This window comes from Sesamum indicum, linkage group LG1 (genome assembly GCF_000512975.1).
Source record: "Sesamum indicum cultivar Zhongzhi No. 13 linkage group LG1, S_indicum_v1.0, whole genome shotgun sequence".
NCBI classification, from domain to species: Eukaryota; Viridiplantae; Streptophyta; class Magnoliopsida; order Lamiales; family Pedaliaceae; genus Sesamum; species Sesamum indicum.
The window spans coordinates 9293849-9314074 of NC_026145.1; the positions used below are offsets into that span (position 1 = coordinate 9293849).

Sequence of the window (20226 nt, forward strand, 5' to 3'; positions counted from 1 at the left end):
GGGGTAGTTCACAATTTTCGAAAAGATATATTTGCTCTCAATTTGAACATATTAAACGACTGCCCCATTTCTTTGCCGATTCTCAAACCCGTTATCCTCCAGGCGAAGTCCCTCTCAACAGTCATTTGAGCTTCAACAGAAGGATTTATTTCTGAACTCTTGGCTGCCACGGCGATTCTGATATTTCTGTGGGTTTTTTTTTCTTCTTTGATGTGCCTAATTGAACTCCATTACTGAGTATATTCATTCTTCATTTTGCATGACTTGCTTCACCTTCGCTGAATTTATTTACCTGCGGAAAATTGCTACTCTTTGGAGTTGTTGCTGACTTACCATGTGTTATATCAGCAATTATCATATGAAATGAGCAGCCTTTGCTCTGAGTTTTACTTTTTAGTGATCTTTCTGCAGTACCAAGTTGTTTCAAGAGTGATCAGGGAGGAGCAACTAGGCGGACCATAGTTGCAATTTTATGTGTGGTTTGCCTGACTACGCAAACTGGGACCTGTTACATTTTCTGGTTACACCGTCCATTTATAGAGTTCTTTATCTAACTTTTCTTTGCATCCGAAAATCTTGGTTCATCTCACAGCAAAGGGTACTGCAGATAGCATCAATACTGTTTGCCTGATTGAGTCCAAAGAATTGTGGTTGAAGTTTGCCGACTGAGGTGTATTGACTGTTTTATTTGTAATAAGCTACTAACGACAGCTGGCTGTCAATTTTACTTGTGTTTCCTATCCAATTGAGTTATGGGTTTGGATTTTGTATGCTTTTTCTGTGGCGGCTAGTGCTGATATCAGTAAATGCTGCCTGTTTTTAGTTTCTGCTAAGTCAATTTATCATTTTGGTTTGTATGTTTCAGAATAAGCTCTGCTCCATTTCATTGTAAAGTGACTAAGACAAGGTTTTACAGGTTTCATGGCTGTATCATCTAGGCAGCTATTTCTAATGCTGTAATCCTTTTATGGCAGTGACGACATTAGCTGTTCATATGTGCAGCATGGTATGGGTGTTCACTATATTTCACTATGTTTTGATGCATATGTCCATTAATACATGAAATTATAATAAAACAGAGAACGGCTCTAATGTATTTCACTGTTATAGTGAGGACAGGAATAAGTTAATGGTTAAAATTGTGAACATTTATCATAAGTTGGCTATGCATGGATAAGAAACAAATATAATCTGAAAATATTTCATTGTTGGATAACAGTGCAAGGAATTCAAGACACCAATGCCAATATCTCAATATTTATAAATAATCAAATCATGTTATTGAGAAAGTTCATATCTGAGATTTTCTTGGACCTCCTAACATTTACAGTTCTTAAAGCTAGTGTTACCTTATTGTTTAAATAATTTTCTTTTGGCGTAGTTAAGAAGAATATGACATGGAGCCTCATCTTGTAGGCCATTAGTCTATCCATAGAAAATGAGAATAGACCATATTGGGCTCCAAGCAGATTGTTCATGTATTGCATCGGTGCTCAACCAAGCTGAACTTAGCCTGAAAGAGGTCAATATCACCTTGTTAATGTCCTTAATAAAATAAACTCTCAGTTTGATATCATAATGAAAAGGATTCAGTAATTACTTTGGATACTACTCTCTGAGTTTGGTTCTATTTTGATTCAAATTTTCTTATGAGAATTTTCAGTTGGCTCTCTGCCCAAGCTATTAAGTAAGCATCACAGGTTCCAAAATAAAAATCCTTTTCTCAGGGTTTCGGTGAGAAATGCTTGCGACATGCTGTAAATTTTGAAGCCGAGAGAGCATACAGGAATATATTCGGCAGAAGGCTGAGGTATCATTGACTTTATTAAGTTATATTTATACCTTTTAATGATCTAGCATGGATATCTTCTGAAATTTCTGCAATTCTATGCAGGTTTTGTTTATCATCAGGCTTCCGATCAAAGCATAAGTTTCCAGAAAAGTTGTTGAAGGGTGTTGATGGTTGTGAAAAGGTAAGTGTCTCAAAGCAGTCAAAGATGCTAGACAAGGTCTGGCAATTCATAGCATGTACACATATAAAGCTTATGTAGCTTGATAATGCGCTGACTTAATCACTTTGACCTATTGCAGCACTTGTTTTAAGTTTTTCCCATTTTCAATGACTTTCTTTCTGTTGCAATCTATGTAAATAAACCGGGTTCTTGCTTCGTGATATTTGTATTTGCTTGTTGATACTGTTCTTTCTGTATAGATAGAAAAGTCACAGGACTTTGTTTTTGAATAGTGTATATAACTAGTTATGGTAGTGAAATGCTCATTTGGGGTGTTTGCTTTGAAACCTTGGAAATTTGGTTTTTCCTACTATGGTGGGGGTTTCACATGGTCTTGCAACTTGATTTTCTTGTAGGAATCGGCTTTTATGGGCTACAGTGGTCTTGATGAATTAATTGGCAACAGTAGATCTAGAGAAAAGTTCATTGAGAATCTTAAAGGCGAAAATTTTGAGTTTGATGCCGCCTTGGCATGCAAACAATTCCCTTCCATTACCTTGGGTTGCTTCCCAACCGTGGAATTGTATGATGGACCTGCGTGCTATTCTCAAATCACAGAATCACTGGTGCCTCAAATTCTTGGAGGAAGTATTCCCAGTCATATTGATGCAAATTGGGTGGATCCAAAATGTTTGTACCAAAATCTGCAGTCTATATATTCAGAGATGTCGAATATGAATGCCCCTTATATCCTGGAAGAAAAGGTCGACCAATGTTTTATTCATTCTCAGTCACCTGATTGGAAGATGGAGACAAGAAATGCTTTACAACTGACTGCAGATAAACCTTGCAGCAATGCTGGCTCTGTGACCCAACAAACTGCAACCTCAGTGGCAGAAATTCTTGATAAACATATCAACTGCTTAACTGGGCTGACCAAACGCCAGCTCAGTCAGCTAGAAAACTGTGGTTTTCACACGGTGCGCTATCTAAAGAAATACTTGGAGACCATTGCATTTCATTTTAGATGTGGATGTCTGATGGATCTGCTTGTCTGCTTGTAGCTGCGGAAACTGCTACATCATTTTCCTCGCACCTATGTCGATTTGCAGAATGCTGAGATGGAAATTGATGATGGACAGTACTTGATCTTTGTGGGGAAAATAATGTCATCAAGGTAAAGCTTCTACTGTTCCTGATTTATCTATCTCGTCCTTCATATGAAGTATTTATTGTTGAATATGTCTACTCTGCCTTTCCAGTTATGGTGCTCCAACTGAAACTGAACTATTTTCATAATTATGATGTAGATTTAGTTTGTTAACATTGTACTGTTTATTAAAATCAATGCTGCAAACCACATATCTCTCTGTTTGTTTTGTTTTTCTTTTTGTTATTATGTTATTTAATGTACCACACATTTTTCCATAAAGTTCTATACCACAGTGCTAAACTTGATTTTTAATGCTGCAACCATTTTCATTCAGAGCAATCCGGGCTAGTTCTTCATTCTCATTTCTGGAGGTAGTCGTGGCTTGTGAGGTTGCAGATGCTGACCCAAATCCTGAGTGCACGCCAAACAAACTTGAAGAAAGACAGAAAAGGACAATATATTTGCATTTGAAGAAGTTTTTCCGTGGTACCCGCTTCACATGCTCACCTTTTCTAAGAAGTATTCAGGAAAAGCACAGGGAGGGAGATATTGTCTGTGTCAGTGGGAAGGTGGGTATTCTTAAATTTCAATATACTTTTCTCCGTTGAAGCTCTTAGAGTAGCAAACTTTCTGTTGCACATGTTGAATTCAAATTAGTTAAATGATGAATTTTGTGAGAAATTGTAGTTATTGGTCAATTATAAAGTCTTGTGGGAGTTGATGCCCTCTGATTGAGAAGCTAACTGGTGCTTGAGATGAAATACATCTATAATGACTTTGTTGTCTGTTAAATGGGGAAGAAGATCAAGGGTATGGTGGGTCAATAGTTCTACTTTCCAAACATTTGAACTTTCCATATCTTGCAAAAGTTAGAAGGGTGGCTAGATCTTAAGCTTATTCCAGTGATTTGCATGGGCTGGTTGTTTTATATGTTCTATAAACACTTTCAGACACAGTCATGACTTATAACTTTTGATACAGCTGAGTTAGTCCCAGCAAGTCTTATAACAGAAAAGACACATTTGTTTGATTTTGTTTCATGTTTTGTTGTTTCTTGTAGAGGTCTATTTTTCTTTTCAGTCTTTTAATTTTTCCTTTTATCCTCTCTTTCTGTTTGATGGCTTGGGAATTATTTCTCAATAGTTTTGATTGTTATGCATAACTTATGAATTTTCAAAGGTGCGGACAATGCGCGGTAAAGATCACTTTGAAATGAGGGAGTACAATATCGACGTGCTTAAAGGTGAAGACGACTCATGTGTTTATCCAAAAGGGAGGCCTTATCCAATATATCCTTCAAAAAAAGGTCTTAACCCTGAGTTTCTTAGGGATATTATTTCAAGGTTTGCATCATGAACCATTATCTCATTATCAACTTTTCTATGTGGCTAGCTTCCACTTATCTATCCTTAGGTTGGCTACTTGTTTGTCGATTGCAGTTGGTGTTTCATGATTTGTCTTAGCTTCCACTTTAGTTTTCTTGGCATTTCTATTTGTCCTATATAGTACAGCAGGAGTAATATATGCCTGGTAAGTGGTCAAAATTTGGACTTTCTAGCCATTATTTTGCTTATAGTTTCAGGAACTAATTTGATTTATAGATGAGACTCAGATATTAGTTGAGAAATGAATCTAGCCATTTTAAATACTTAAAGATTGCGAAAAGGAGAAGGATTCTATTTTCTGAACTAGGGATTTATTAATTAATGGAACTTGAATTTTTGACTCCTATGGTAGTGGACAAATCAAGGATTTTTAATTGTGGTGTTATTGAAGTAACGAGGAGTATCCATATAACCAGTGACGGGGATAATAAACACCTATTGCTGGATTCCAGTTTGTCCCTACATGGCATCCTGTTTATACTGTGTCCAATGATCATATGTTGATGCTATATCACCATGTGCATAGTGTGTTCAATGGCCTTCTATTAATGCTGCTTTTGCAAAGATGGTAGATATGGCAGTAATGTTTCTTGAGTCTGTTGTTTTAAAAATATATGCTTATTTGGTTAAAATATGTGTTCATTCTCTAATGCAGTGGTCTTGTGCATTTTTCAGATCTTTAAAGATATTGCCAGTCGAACTTGATCCTCTCCCTAAAGATGTTACTCAGGATATATGCCTTCCATCCCTTTCTGATGTACGTAAGCTGGCTTTATATGTACATTTTTTCTCTTTGTTCGTAAATATTACTGAGTGGTGTTTCTAGATGAAATGATATCACACTTATTGCCATTTGGGGCATATCCTGTGTCTTTCTTTTTCTTTTTTTTTTAAAAATAAATAAAAAATATACGAAAGCTGGTACCTTTTCTGATTGGTGCATGCAAAGAGATCATCCCTTGTATGCTGTTGATACTAATTCGGCACCACACATTCCCTTGGTTGTGGAGTTGGGATGCTAAAAGAACCAAAAGCCATAAAAGAGAATTAAAGCTAGGTTAATGGCATTGTGTCTTTATGGGAGATGGTACTTAGGATTTTGGACTTTTATTCCTATCTGACATATGCAAACTAGCTTTAAAGTTTGTTTTAGTTTTCAAAGTGTATCCTTCAGCTATCAACTGGTGCTTCATGTAGCTGTCCTGTTATTTTCTTGAATTCTTCCCCCATTTATAAGCTAGTAGGTGTTTCAAAAGGGGCAAAATAATTATCTTTTTTCCGTCTCCCTCCCTGTCACCTGTTGCAGCCGCTTCAGTTCATTGCTCCTGCATATTATATGAAGGTGATATATCATCATCAGGCTTGGGCGATGACTTTATAATAATTACACATGATCATTGGTGAATGAACAGGAAGTATAAACCATGCTTTGCAAGGGGTCAAGAACAGATGTGAAAATCACTAGCTTTCTCGGTTTTAGCCCTGGTGATGATGTTTGTAATTATAAATGCTACCCTACATTATGGAATCTGTTATTACTCCTCTTGAAAGAAACAACAAAATCAGGATAGACCTATTTATGTGTTAAGTTGCCAACCTCTTCTGGAGATGCTTTTACCTATTTGATTTTTAAATTTGCTAGTTCCGCTCACTCCATCAAATTTTATTTCTATGTAGCCTCATAAGCACATGTGCATGAACTGCCATCCCCCTTAATGCGTAGATACTCTTGGAAATCCTAAGTTCCTTTTTTTTGGTAAATGACCGCAGGCATATATTGGAATTCACCAGCCAGCTAATTTGAACGAGGCTGATTTAGCTCGCAGAAGGCTTATATTTGATGAGTTCTTTTATCTTCAGGTAATGGTGACAGGTTGTTTTATCCATTTCTAACTGTTTGTCACGGTCACTACTGAGCCATGTTCTTATTGGTTTATGCTAAAGTCTGTATTACTGTCTCGCATAAGATGACGGAATTTGGAAATTGAAAGATATCCGAGGACTCAGTTGCTCCATCTAAGTTATCATCGATCTCAATTAGATCTCTAAATGAATCAACAGAACCCTCTTCATTTTAGGTCTAAATTCTTCAATGCGAAAATGTATCAACCCTTTTCTATCCCTATCTTGAAATTGGATTGATTGATTTGAATTCAGAAAATTAGGAGTTCATAAAAAAATTCAGATTAGAATATACCACATTCAAATTAATGGCATTATTATTACTGATCGGTAAAATCCATATCTGTAAAAAGAGAAGGGGGAATTTTTTTTTTTGGTCAATAATTCATTCAGTTCGGTTATTTCTCAAAAAGAAAACGAAGAAAACAGAGGATCTGTTGAATTTCAAGTATTCAGTTTCACCAGTAAAATAAGGAGAGACTTACTTAACATTTGGAATTACACAAAAAAGACTCCTCATCTCAAGAGAGGTTTGCGAAAAATTTTGGGAAAACGTCAATTACTGCTGGCTTTTGGGTATGTTCTCACATCTGTTATTTTCAAAAGGATCACTAGTCCAGCAGAATTAATATGCATGAGTCAACCAAGTACATAAACTTGATGAGTTGGATGCAATAACGTAGTTCTTTATGAAATGTTTCTTGCTATTCTTTCTGCCCTTTGTATAGATCTGTTAAAGCCTACTTCAAACTCTTCTGCTGATATTGATGCACAGCATTATTTGGCCATCTGTTGGCCAGATTATTGTAATATATTTCTCTTAAATGTTTACCTCTCAGTTGGGAAGGTTATTCCAAATGCTTGAGGGTCTTGGTACAAAGGTAGAAAAAGATGGATTACTGAAGAGGTACACGAAACCTGAGTTGAACACAATATTTATGGAAGAATGGTCAAGTATCACCAAAACATTCATGAAGGTTCTCCCATATACACTTACATCCAGTCAGCTGCGTGCCACTTCAGAAATAATATGGGATCTAAAACGACCAGTTCCAATGAATAGACTATTACAGGTTTGGACTTATCCTTTTCATTGAAGTTAATTTTTTTGTGTTCCTCTTCTGATTCCTGAAATCCTACTCCCTATCTATAAGGGCACTGATCCCACCATTAAGGTAGGTTCTGCACTTTTTTCTATTTTACTGTTCTGATCCTAAAATCCAACTTCCAGTCTTACGGCTATTGAACCTGCCTCTAAGGTAAAGGAAATGGTTTACTTTGTCCAAGCATCTTACATATCTTGGGGTTCAAATATCATTTTGATGGGTAGCTAGGCTCAATATTTTGATGCTTCCTAGTTGAGCAGTTAATATTCAATCTCCTGCCTTACTTTTTGCCTTTTCCCGTTGTAATCCTAGTCAAGGCAATTCCTCGTATAGTTAGATACGAGGCTTGCTGGCATCTGAGGGTAAGTGAAACTGTTGCTAGATGTGAGACCATTTGCTTAACTATCACTTAGTAGCCCTTGGCAGCTATAAGGTCTGAAGGATTCTTGTTTGTCTCTTTTCTCTTTCTTCCTTTTTCCTCCCTTCATCAGGGTGATGTTGGATGCGGTAAGACTGTGGTAGCATTTCTAGCATGCATGGAGGTAATTGGCTCCGGATATCAGGTGATCAATTACTGCTTTTACTTTATGTTTAGCATTGCTTACTCAAAATTAAGTGTATGTTTGACTGTATTACTTACCACCAGGCAGCTTTTATGGTTCCAACTGAGCTTCTAGCTTTCCAGCATTATGAGCATCTTCTTGGATTACTTGAGAAAATAGAGGCGACCAATGAAAAACCTTCTGTTGCTCTGTTGACAGGCTCTACCCCGTCAAAGCAAGCCCAACTTATTCGAAAGGTAGTAAGGCCACATTGTCCTTGTTTATTCCTAGCATATCAATGTTTTCATCTTATACTAACTGTTTTCGTAGGGTCTTCAAACTGGAGATATCTCTATGGTCATTGGAACTCATACTTTAATAGCTGAAAAGGTGGAATTTTCAGCTTTGCGTATTGCTGTTGTTGATGAGCAACATCGTTTTGGTGTCGTTCAAAGAGGACGCTTCAACAGCAAGGTAGCTCTTGGCTTCCGGACTATGTGAAACGCTTGCTGGATTCATAGAATATAGGCTGTGTGTATATATGTCTTTGTTTATGAGGAAACAACTTATTTTGCTAGTAGAAATTGAGTTCCCCGTCCTTTCTCATGTTAACCTAAGTTTTGATTGTGATACCAGTTTTCTAGTTTCCAATGTAAAACTGGTGCACTGATTCTAGAGCTTGAGATCCGGAATGAGATTGCTGCATAGGTTCTTTTTCTTGTGAAAGAATGTCAATCACTAATCAGAATCAATCTAACCTTGAAAGATCCATCTTTATTAATTTCTAATTTTTTTTTATGTTAAGCATTTATAGAGGAGCTATTATCGTAAAAATCAATTTACAAAATCTGAAAATGATGTGCATGGCCTCTTATATCATTTATTTGTTTCCCAGGGTGCGGTGGCGTGGGGGTTAATTCTGGGTACTATGATCTTAGTGTTTATTTTCATGTGTTCATTCCTCTATCTACCCTCTTTTTCTTGATAACAGAAAAAGTTATTCTGTTTCTTGATCATGTTGGATGTTCTGAGAAGTCGACTTATACTATATAATATTCATGCTTTTGATAAAGCTCATAATTTTGCAGTTATATTTTAACAGCATAACTTCCCAACTGGTGTCAACTAGTTCAAATAACTCTGCAAAGAATGATGTTGCCATGGCTCCACATGTTCTGGCAATGTCTGCAACACCAATTCCAAGATCACTTGCCCTGGCTTTGTACGGAGACATGTCTCTGACTCAGGTATGTGGGTCTTTTGTCTGGTCTGAATCATCAATAGCTGTTACTGATTTCATAAATGCCTGTGAAAGAGCTATCATTTCTCTAAACTACTTTCATTGCTCTTTATTAAGGGATTAACATGGAAGATGTAAACCTGAATCTGATTCTACTTGTGCACTAGCTAGTTCTTATAGATACATTTATCTAATGTTTTAATAACGAATTCTTAAGGGCCCAAGGAAGATGTTTCTTTTGTTCCTTAAATTCTGGCAGAACAGTGCATTGACTGTGGACGGTGCTTGTATTTTTGCATTTGAAGAAACTTGTTTCCCTGGTTTAATTACCTTCCTATACATTAAAATAAAATAGAATAAAATACTATAAATTGAATTGGTCAATAAGGAGCAGAGCGCTGTGACTATAAAATTTTAGTTTCATCAGGAGTTTTTACCTGATGATTTTATGCGTATTTGATTTGAGCACTGCTTACTTTTTTTCATTTCACAATTCTTATATATGATGGTGAATGTTTATATTTTTGTCATATGTCATGAACCTGACAGATTACTGATTTACCTCCGGGAAGAACACCAGTTAAGACATACATTATTGAAGGAAACGAGGCTGGGTTTGAGAGGGCTTATCAGGTAAACTCTATAACACAATGACATTCTTCAACATGGAGCAGATTTAAGTCTAAAATAGTACAAATACCTTAATACGCCGTGGAGTATGTGTTATTAATGCTAATGGATGTGGCTATGTGCTACCTCTCTAATTGTTGTAGAGGACATTAGTTTCTTATACAAATATCTTTAGTGAGCCTGGCACCTTTTCTTCACTCTTACTGCATTCATTTTTCTGGTCATATTAGACATTAAGTGGTTTAACTATTGCAGATGATGTTGGAGGACTTAGAAGCAGGAGGGAAAGTATATCTCGTCTATCCTGTAATCGAGCAGTCTGAACAACTGCCTCAACTCCGTGCTGCTTCAGCTGATCTTGAAACTATCTCGACGAAGTTTTCTGGTTATAAATGTGGACTGTTACATGGAAGAATGAGAAGTGATGAGAAGGAAGAAGCTCTGAGGATGTTTCGATCTGGAGAAACAAATATATTGCTGTCGACACAAGTAATTGAGATTGGGGTCGATATACCAGATGCATCCATGATGGTTGTAATGAATGCTGAGAGATTTGGGATGGCACAGCTGCACCAACTTCGAGGTAGAGTCGGACGTGGAGAGAGGAAATCCAAGTGTATATTATTAGCATCTACTAGCTCTAGCCTAAAACGATTGAAGGTGCTGGAGAAGTCATCGGATGGTTTCTACCTAGCAAATATGGACCTTGTCCTTCGTGGACCTGGTGACTTGCTAGGTAAAAAACAGTCAGGTCACCTGCCAGAGTTTCCTGTGGCTAGGTTAGAGGTAGATGGGAATATTCTTCAGGATGCACATCATGCGGCACTGGTGAGTATGAAAATTCATTCCTTGGTTATAAAGTTTCACATTATGGGAAACTTTTCTCCAGATGCTGGTCTTCTCAATACTTGGTGGATATATTTTCTTCAATTGTTTCTTCTTTTCTGATATTGTTTGCTGCAGACACCAAAATTATTTATGAACTTTCTCTATTCTTATTGCACCCTGATGACACTATAGCTCTACGCATGGTCGTCCTCCTTCTCCTAATGTGGAAAAAGTAATGAAGAATAAAAGCAATCTGTTGTAATGAATTGAATTATATGTTGTGGTTGCAGAAAGTCTTGGAAACTTCACATGATCTGGAGAAATTTCCGGACCTGAAAGCTGAGCTTAGCATGCGACAGCCGCTGTGTCCTCTAGGAGATTGATGCATCAGGTACAGCTTCACCACCATGTTAAACTGTAGGACATATGTTGTACATAATAGTAAAGGAAGAAAGCAGACGAGTATACTCTGTAAATTGTTTGTATTAGCAAGTGGAAAGAGCTTCAAGATTACTGGTTATATCTGATGCTAATGGATTGTATGTAAAATTGATGAGAATTACCATTAGTGTGTGTTTGCCCTCAGCCTCAAATGTGGGGTGTGCTGTTTTAGTTTTACCAATGGCATTGGTGCTTTTCCAACTCACCCTGTCTTCCAATCCATTTTGAAGTAACACCACCCACCCACACACACTCACAAAAGTATAATATGGATGGGTAAATAAAATGGGTCAAAACCACCAACCTACCCGAGCTTATTCAGCAATATTGGGTCTGGTCCGGGTCGTGGTCTCTTAATTGTGTTGAAAGCATGTTAAAAACACACAACTTTTTAATACCAACATCAGCATTATTAAAGTGTAAAATTCAGCAGCTATGGAGCAAAAATGCGATATGGCTTTGGCAAGGTTAGAAGAAGGTATCGACTATTTGTCTTGTGCCGTCAACCGAAAATCACGCTTTTGAGCTGCCTGATCAAGCAAAGAATGAAAAATCAGGAGGACCCACTTGCCATCCACTGGCACTACAGATGTGAGCTGCCGACTGGCAAATGAAAACTGTGTAAGACCATGGCATTCAATGTGGGCCCCGGTGTCCCTTACCTTGTTGTGAACATGGACCCACATTAATGTGTGTTTCTATTCTACGGGTTATAATATTATATATATACACACACCCTTCCCTGTCTCGTGAAATAGCAATTTGGTGGATTTCAAAGTGGAAAATGGAAATACACATTAGTTTTAAAACATATAAAAAGTAGTTTGTACGGTTCACAGTTAATTAATAAATTGGCCAAGAAAAAAATGAAAGAAAATAGAATTCCTTGTTTGACTCAAATTAAAGATTGAAATATTTGTTTGGTCTAAGTAGCAGTGGTACTTGCATCTTCAATCTGAACAACAGAACCACCAAAGTTGGACTCCCACGAATTGGTCTTAATTTGTTGGCTACAAAATTCTCCTTTTAATTTCTTGGTCATTTTTATAGATCTTGAGGGTCAACATTGCTTCAGTTTCTTCTAGAATGCTCCTTCTTCTGTTCAAACTGTCAACATTTTGTTCAAACCTTCATATTAATAAAATAATGTTGCACTTGATAAGTATTTAATTCTTTTATTTTTTTCGTCAATTAATACTTGCATGCTTTATTTTGGTCAAATAAAAATTTGAATACCATTACTATAGCTCATTGCATCACACAAAAAATGAATCACGAAACAAGTATATGTGTTAATATTACAAAATCGTATTTCAACTTGAGTATATATGACAACAAAAAGTGTGTGTCTGTACATATACTAATCGAACTAATGTTACATGGGATTTAATTGGTGTATACATAAACATACTCTATGAATGTATATATGTTAGGAGAATTATATGAATGAGCTACACATGAATAAATTATTATTCTTCTTTCATTTTTTTGGTAATTAAATAGAGTGGATTAGTTGTTTAATTTGTGGATGTTGTGGAGCAGTATTTTTCTCCTTTGGTGGATGCGGACCATACTTAGTCATGCATTATTGAAAAATTATTAATTACTTAGTCTTGAAGAATCAAACTTATTATAACATGGGGTTCTAATTAAGTTTTAACATAAATTAATTATACTAATGGTATTGCAGTTTTATGATTTTTTTAGTAATATTCTATATTATTTAAATTGACTTTACTACTACTTAATTTGGTCCATTTATATTTATTGTAGGTTAATTTTCCAAAAGTAAAACTTATGTCGCATCAGAGTACCAAAAGAGTTGCAAATTGCTTAGAAAAATGTCGTCCATGATGACTCATGAGCGTTTCAAACAAGACATATAATTGAAAGCAGAATTTCCAAAAAAAAAAAATATATTAGTCTATATATGAAACAGAAACATTTAATTCGCATAAAAAGACTAAGAAACAATCCAACAATTGAAGCAAATATTACGAAAAATAATAACCTCGACATCAATGTTAATGCAAAAAGAGGTGTTCCAATTTCCTCTTTCATATATCAATGATAACAATTATGTACTTATATATAGTAATAATTAAATTAAGCGAATTAATTATGGTTACTATATATATATAACCTATACATACAATATGAAGCTACTATAGAGGTAGGTAGATATGTACACACATAGACACACACACAGTGATCATGAAATGAAGGGGTAGGGCAATAAATTAAAGTTGTAAGGGTGTATCCATTGCCAATCATTTCAGCAGCTGACTTCTGAACCGACAAATCGGGCTCAAATTAACAAGGGGACCCCCTGCCCCCTGCCCCCTGCCCCCTGCTGCTGCTTGCTTTAATCTAACAATTATTAATTAGTAAATTAAACCCAAAATTAAAAATATATTTCTTTTAACTTATTAATTCCAGTAAGACCATTTTTCCAAGTCTGGCTAGATCAATGATCTCAACGTGTATGATTATACTGTATGTATGTTTAATTAGTTAAGTTGTGTACTAATTAATTAATATTTCAACAACCCTCCAATCCCTTAATTATTTAATATTGACCTTTTGGCACTCTTCACCTTTATACTTTTCCGTCTCGTTTCTCCTTTTACTTTTAATATCTTGTCTGAATATGTGTATCAGATCCCACAAATTCTTCTTGTCTGGTTAATATATATACATATACATATACATATATTGAAGTAATTAATTAGGTTATGTAATTATCCAATAAGTCCTGTTTTTCTCTCTTGTTAATTGCTGTCATATATATATATACATATTGGCAGCTGGGTTTCATGGAGATTTTTCATCACAATTATTCTACAGCTAGTTTGGAGTTGAGCATAGCCGTGCCGGGCTTTTCTTCTTCTCCATCTTCTGGTAAGGAACAAATAATATAATATAATAAAACTATATCTTAATTTTTTATATGCTTCAATTATATTTTCATTTTTGGAGTTCGAGTTTTGAGCAACTTCCATTAATATTCACTTCAACTACATGTGATTTTGTGTTCGATCTTCTTCGTCTGTTAAAGAAATTTGATTTTTATTCTCATGATCTGGATCGAAATTAATATATATTTCCTTTTGTTTTTACTTTTTCTTGTGATTAAAAAGGTGATGTAATTAATTTGTAGGGTTTCTTGCATGATAGTCGATCGATCACGGGTGAAACTTTTTTCTTCTATCTATTAATTTAATTTTTTGATAAAAGAAATTGTGCATGGTTATATGGATTATTGGGTAGATGAGAATCTACGTACTGTTCTTGCCTTTTCTGAAACAAGGTATTAATGATGTAATAATTCTAATTTCTTTATGTGCATAAAATGGAAAATTCATTGATGATGAATTAGATGCTTAATTAATTATACCAAGAAATAATGAATAATATAAATTATATATTAAGGGGAAAGCTGTGGTGGTGCAATGAAAGAGCTGGACATAAATCAAGTACCTTCACCGATAGAAGAAGAAGAATGCATGGAAGAAGAAGAAGAAGATAATGACAGTCCGAACAATAATGGCATCGGGGCGGCCTCGGCCCCTAGGAAGAAACTCCGTCTTACCAAAGAGCAGTCTCGTCTTCTTGAACAAACCTTCTTACAGAATCATACTTTAAACCCTGTACGTACACTTCTCTCTAACCCCAAATCCCATAAAATTAAATTATTTATACGAATTGTATTAATGCAGAAAGAGAAGGATGCTTTGGCAGCGGAACTGAAATTGAAGGCAAGGCAAGTGGAGGTGTGGTTTCAAAATCGTCGAGCCAGGTACTTTTTCTAATTAATTAACTACTCTTCACATCCATGGATTATTAAGTTAATTCTGTAAATAAATTAAATTGTCTCCTAATTAATTTAGACTAGCTATACATATATATATAGTTTGTATTAATTAAAAATATTAGAAATTACTGATCAGAATATCGACAGTTAGCATCGTAACCTGAATCAGATTCTACCATGATAATGAAAAAGATGAAAGCGACATATACATGAATAAATAGTACGAGATTGATGGAGATTAAATATCATCATTATCATATAAAAGCAAGCAAGAAATCTCTTGGGCTGATAGAGTTCTAATTAATAGAATCAATGTTGTTAGGGAAACTGAAACAAGTTTAGCTAGCTTCAACTCCCCAATTAAGTTATAATTAACCTAGTCGTGATTTTTCAATTTCATTTTTGGTGGGGGGTTTGAGCTAGGTAAAGAATCTTCTATCACACTTTGATATTATAAACCAATCATCCCGCATCTATACATGTATATACTTTCTATTTTTTAAATTATAATAGAATTTAATTATATTTTTTAATTTAAAAATAAATACGCATCAATTATGCATCGATATAATAAAAAAATATGATAGAAGATTCATATTGACAATGGTGGTGGGTGGGGGTGAGAGTATGTCAGGGGTAAAAAGTCAAAACGTAATGCAAAAGTAAATAATCACTTTAATGTTACATAAGCATTTCTCACCATATGTAATTCAAAATTAGAATGATCCTTAATTCGACCTAAAATAACCCGAAATAAATACATGCATGTATAATAACATGACATGCGTTGCATTCTTATATAAATTAATTAATATTTAGGCGGGGACTTGCAATAATTACATAAAAATAATTAGATATGCATGATACATTAATTAATTAATGTTATATATTATTCAGCCCGTGAATGTTCAGCCCTAGGCCGGCTATATAGGGTAGCAACTCATGCATTGGTTGTCTCCTATCCTTCAATTTATAACCAACAGGAGCAAGATGAAGCAAACAGAAATGGAGTGTGAGTACCTGAAGAGATGGTTTGCAACACTCATAGAACAAAACAGGAGGCTGCAAAAGGAAGTGGAGGAGCTGAGGGCCATGAAGGTGGCGCCTCCACACTGCCGCCAGCCACTGCCACACACTATGTGTCCGTGCTGTGACCGTGTCATCACGACTACTACTACTCTCCTGGAAAAGGGCCCTGCCAGCGGCGCCTCCGCAGCCACTACCACCTCCACCATTTCTTCAGCCCCCATAACCCGCCCCTATTAATTTCTAATGGTGCAGTAAATTAACTAATGATAGAAGACAGGCAGGCATACCGCATACATATGTTGTTTAAAGTAGTGTTGTTCATCATGTATATTGTATAGGCCTCCCCCTCCTAATTGATCATGTCAATAACTGTATTAACAGGGTAATTAAGTAAATGAACACAAATTAAGGTAGAGTAATGTCCTAGTCTAATCAAACTGAAATATACAAGTTGTATTTACTATTTCCTGCAGTATAGTTCTATTAATCGTCATTAATCCATTGTTGTGCATGTTTTCCTGCAGTAATTAATCGAATTCACCAGATGCAACTAATTGTATGTCTAATCTAGGAGTAGTTAAGCAAATTAATATTAGGTCTAATTCCTTAAAAATATGACCACTTTAACCGAAAACTCCACTTAATTTTTTATATATAATAATAATTCAGATATATAAATATCATCAATACTATTATAAAAGAAATTTTTTGTCGTACCAATTTTTTAATACCTAAATTTGCCCTTTAATTCATTTCGTACCTTAAAAAAAATTGGTCATAATTGTAATTTTAATATTTTATAATATTTTTTCTCTCGACCACTAATTCATATTTTCCTCTCACCTTCTCCTTTTTTTCCCCTTACAGACTTTCACATTTTAATAAACCCACAATTACAATTTATTTTTCTTTCCCACATTCTTCATATTTTTTTCCTCATAAACTTTCATATTAATTTTCAATAAATTCATGATTACAAGTCATTTTTTATTTCTCACTTTATCCATATTTCTTTCTCCTCGCCTCACACAACGTTGGTGTCTTTTCACAATTTTTTTCTCTTCTCATCTCACATTATAATTTAATTATATGCGACAACAAGTAGTTATAATGAAAAGGATGACAGTTATTTGGTGAGGCTGTATGCATACAGGGTGGGTTTAGTTGAAAGTTGCATATGTTGCTTGGGCCTAAATATGGACAAGTATGAGCAAAAGCAAAGTGGTTAAATCGGCCCAAGTGAATCACACAACACGAAATGCAGCAAAGTAATTTGATTTCTAATTAATGCTCTAATTGTGGCAACACACGACATGAGTTGATTAATTACTTAAATTGCACGAATAAGCATCATTCAATTATTACAAGTTTTGGGAACGAATTATTCGGGTACGTAGCCTAGCCAACTGGTCCTGCTTTCTGATTTGACACGTCGTCTCCTGCCTGCGTTCTCGACCGTATTAGACGCTTAACAAATTGACAAGAGGCATAGCAATTAATTGTTTGGGAGAAAGTGGGGTTTATTATGACCAATTTCGTCTCCTAATTATCAAGGATTTTGTATATGATTTTGTTGAAGAAAAATATCATGGAAAAAGAGCAGGCATATGGGGCCTGTATGGGTATGGGTATGGGTATGGGTATGGATTGCGGAGTGGGCCGACAGTGCAACATATCTACCCAATTACCAAATTTTGATGCAATGGAGCTACTCATGTTGGATTATTGCTTTTTATCTTTTTCCTATTGTAATTCGAATCTCCATCTATTAATAATTAATCTCATTAAACTTTTCCATAATCAAAACCAACTGCTTCTCTCCAATAATTATATATGTTTTTGCAACTTGTTACATCTACTACTCATCCATTGAAATTTGTTATGACAAGCAAAATTAAATTCAACCTACGTATATTATATATATTAATTTATAAAAATTACAATCATCCACATATATATACTTACATTAAAACATAAAACGGCAAATGAAAAGAACGAATGAATTCTACGGTGTACGTGCGTCGGATAATGAGTGCATCGCGCTCAAATCTTAAATATTACTTTATACTTACAATTATAATTTACAAGTTTTAGTTATGAAATCATTATACATTATGATTGATCAATTATAATGGTGATGAGGATCTGAGTTGCGGTAGGCAGTCCAAACAGAAGATTGAATTAGCCAGGGATAGTGGGGTACGAAAACCATAAGGAAAGAAAAAGATCAGAAAAAGTTGTCGTCAATAGTGTGGGATTTGTGTTTATAATCATATCTCAAAATAATTTTATATATAATAAGAAAATGAATGAAATAAATTTAAAAATTAAAAAAGCTATACCGATAGAGAGTCACGACACTTGTCGCTGACCTAAAGCATGATTGCCTCCCTACGTGCAAGTTTTAATGATTGACCATGACTCCAGCATGAAAACCCCTTTAACTCTCAACAGTGTCTTATCCTATATGCACAACCACGAGGAAACTGGAACCAGTTCACAATCATGTCGCCAAAACTCTAAAAATACTTGTGGGAGTATAAAATATTTCTCGACTCATAAGCTATGTAAAATTTATTTCTCTCTCAATGTGCCAAGTGAAAAAAGCTAATGCTCTCTAAGTAATTGTAAGAATTTGGCCATTATAAAATATTAAATGGCCTAATTAAAACTCATAATAATATAATAAATCCAATTATAAATAGGCCACATAAATATAAAAAATATAACGGTTAAATACTTATTAAACCTCATAAAATCATAATTAAATTATTATAATAATAGAACCATAAACCTCAAATAAATATCAAATTAAATTGACACATTGAGATCAAATAAAGTATTAAAAATAATTTGACAAAGCGAAAAAAATTTAAGACTTATTTCCAACAAAAGTATCAACTTTTTCCCAATGGCATGATCAATCATGCATATGGTATGGATTGATATTTTTGGGTGCGTGCATGAATATAATAAGATTTACTAATTAGTCCCTTAAATCCTATGTAATTATTAACGTGGAATCTTGGAAAAAGAAGAAAATTACAAGGCTCCATTTTGTAGGCACTTAAATGGTAAGATTTCTTGTTTTTGGAGACAGAAAAGGTTTGATGTGAAACAAAATTTATAGTACTCCCATCTTTAAAACAACCCACACGTCTTGATTTGCTTAAACTCATGTAAGAAGACACTACACAACCCAATTTCAATTCATACATGTCAACTCTCTAATCATCCTCTCAACTATCAAACAAAAACAGTGTTAATATGCGTGGGTGTGCCCAAACCCTACCAACCTATTTATCTAATTTGGACCTATGCTTTTGTTAAATTCTTGGGAAAAAAAAAATAATTACTTATATTATAGTTTATAGCAAATTAAGTTTGAGTTTTTTAATGAAAGTGGAAAAAGGGTTGCTCATGAGTTTATTAATAAAGATATATATCTATATGCATAATAAATATTTTAATTAAAAAATATTTTATTTACAGTAAATTGCGCCTTGAAAGTATAAAATCGATTTAATTTTGATCCAAAATTAAAAATCTGATTGATTAATTCGTGCATTTAGATGGAAATGAGCAACTAATTATAATGGATGAGGGAAATTGAGTGGGGAGAGGAGCGCATGTGAAGTGTTATGGAGTAATCTATCACAGTAATCTAATATAGTAATTATATATATATATATATATAGACTCTCTTAAATATATATTCCCTTTTTCTTTTAATATTCTTCTTCTCTGGGACCAAATATCTTGGGGAAAAATCCAGAGACCCCCTGTAATAATAGGAATGTTCAAAAACCCCCCTATGAAAATTAAAATATCAAATACCCCCCTATGATATAAAATAAAGTTCAAAAAATCCCCCTCCGTACAAAAATTGGGCCACACGCGCTTTGACTACGATTTTTCTATAAAAATACCTTTTTTTTTTGACATTTTTGCCCTTCTCTCACATTTAACATATAATATTATATATATGTATTTAAGAATTAAATATTATTTTATATAATAATTATTTAATTAAAATATGATATATTTCTATTAATAATAAAATATTTTTTTATATAATAATTACTTAATTATTTATATAATAAAATATTATTTTAATTAAATTAAAATTAATTTTATATATAATTTAAAAAAAAAGCAGCGGTGGCGTCGTCGCCGCCGCTACTGAAGAGGAGGGCCGGCGCCC

The 20226-nt window shown here is 34.6% G+C and overlaps 2 protein-coding genes across 4 annotated transcripts; both read left to right on the forward strand.

Moving 5' to 3' along the window:
- LOC105160040 (ATP-dependent DNA helicase homolog RECG, chloroplastic) lies at positions 1-11306 on the forward strand. 3 transcript variants are annotated; one of them, XM_011077314.2, is made up of 18 exons: positions 1-188; positions 917-1006; positions 1728-1810; positions 1895-1973; positions 2369-2932; positions 3017-3129; positions 3440-3674; positions 4285-4448; positions 5166-5247; positions 6261-6350; positions 7232-7465; positions 7990-8061; positions 8145-8297; positions 8371-8514; positions 9129-9287; positions 9830-9913; positions 10166-10738; positions 11029-11306. In XM_011077314.2, exons 2-18 carry the CDS (start codon positions 968-970, stop codon positions 11119-11121), a joined length of 2961 nt encoding a protein of 986 aa, XP_011075616.1. In that variant the 5' UTR covers positions 1-188; positions 917-967; the 3' UTR covers positions 11122-11306. The 3 variants fall into 3 exon arrangements, with proteins under 3 accessions (XP_011075616.1, XP_020551678.1, XP_011075609.1); XM_011077307.2 differs by lacking the exon at positions 1-188 and adding an exon at positions 1417-1522; XM_020696019.1 differs by lacking the exon at positions 917-1006 and having other exon boundaries at positions 3-188.
- LOC105160061 (homeobox-leucine zipper protein HOX3) lies at positions 13843-16521 on the forward strand. Its single transcript, XM_011077329.2, has 4 exons — positions 13843-14080; positions 14612-14829; positions 14899-14978; positions 15977-16521. The coding sequence occupies exons 1-4, from the start codon at positions 13996-13998 to the stop codon at positions 16257-16259; spliced, it is 666 nt and encodes a 221-aa protein (XP_011075631.1). The 5' UTR covers positions 13843-13995; the 3' UTR covers positions 16260-16521.

Coding starts and splice junctions, on each gene's coding strand:
- LOC105160040 (XM_011077307.2), top strand. CDS start 1,439: ATGAGAATAGACCATATTGGGCTCCAAGCAGATTGTTCATGTATTGCA. Junction 3,675..4,284: donor TTGTCTGTGTCAGTGGGAAG/GTGGGTATTCTT, acceptor GAATTTTCAAAG/GTGCGGACAATGCGCGGTAA. Junction 9,288..9,829: donor GAGACATGTCTCTGACTCAG/GTATGTGGGTCT, acceptor TGAACCTGACAG/ATTACTGATTTACCTCCGGG.
- LOC105160061 (XM_011077329.2), top strand. CDS start 13,996: ATGGAGATTTTTCATCACAATTATTCTACAGCTAGTTTGGAGTTGAGC. Junction 14,081..14,611: donor TTCTTCTTCTCCATCTTCTG/GTAAGGAACAAA, acceptor TTATATATTAAG/GGGAAAGCTGTGGTGGTGCA. Junction 14,830..14,898: donor AGAATCATACTTTAAACCCT/GTACGTACACTT, acceptor GTATTAATGCAG/AAAGAGAAGGATGCTTTGGC.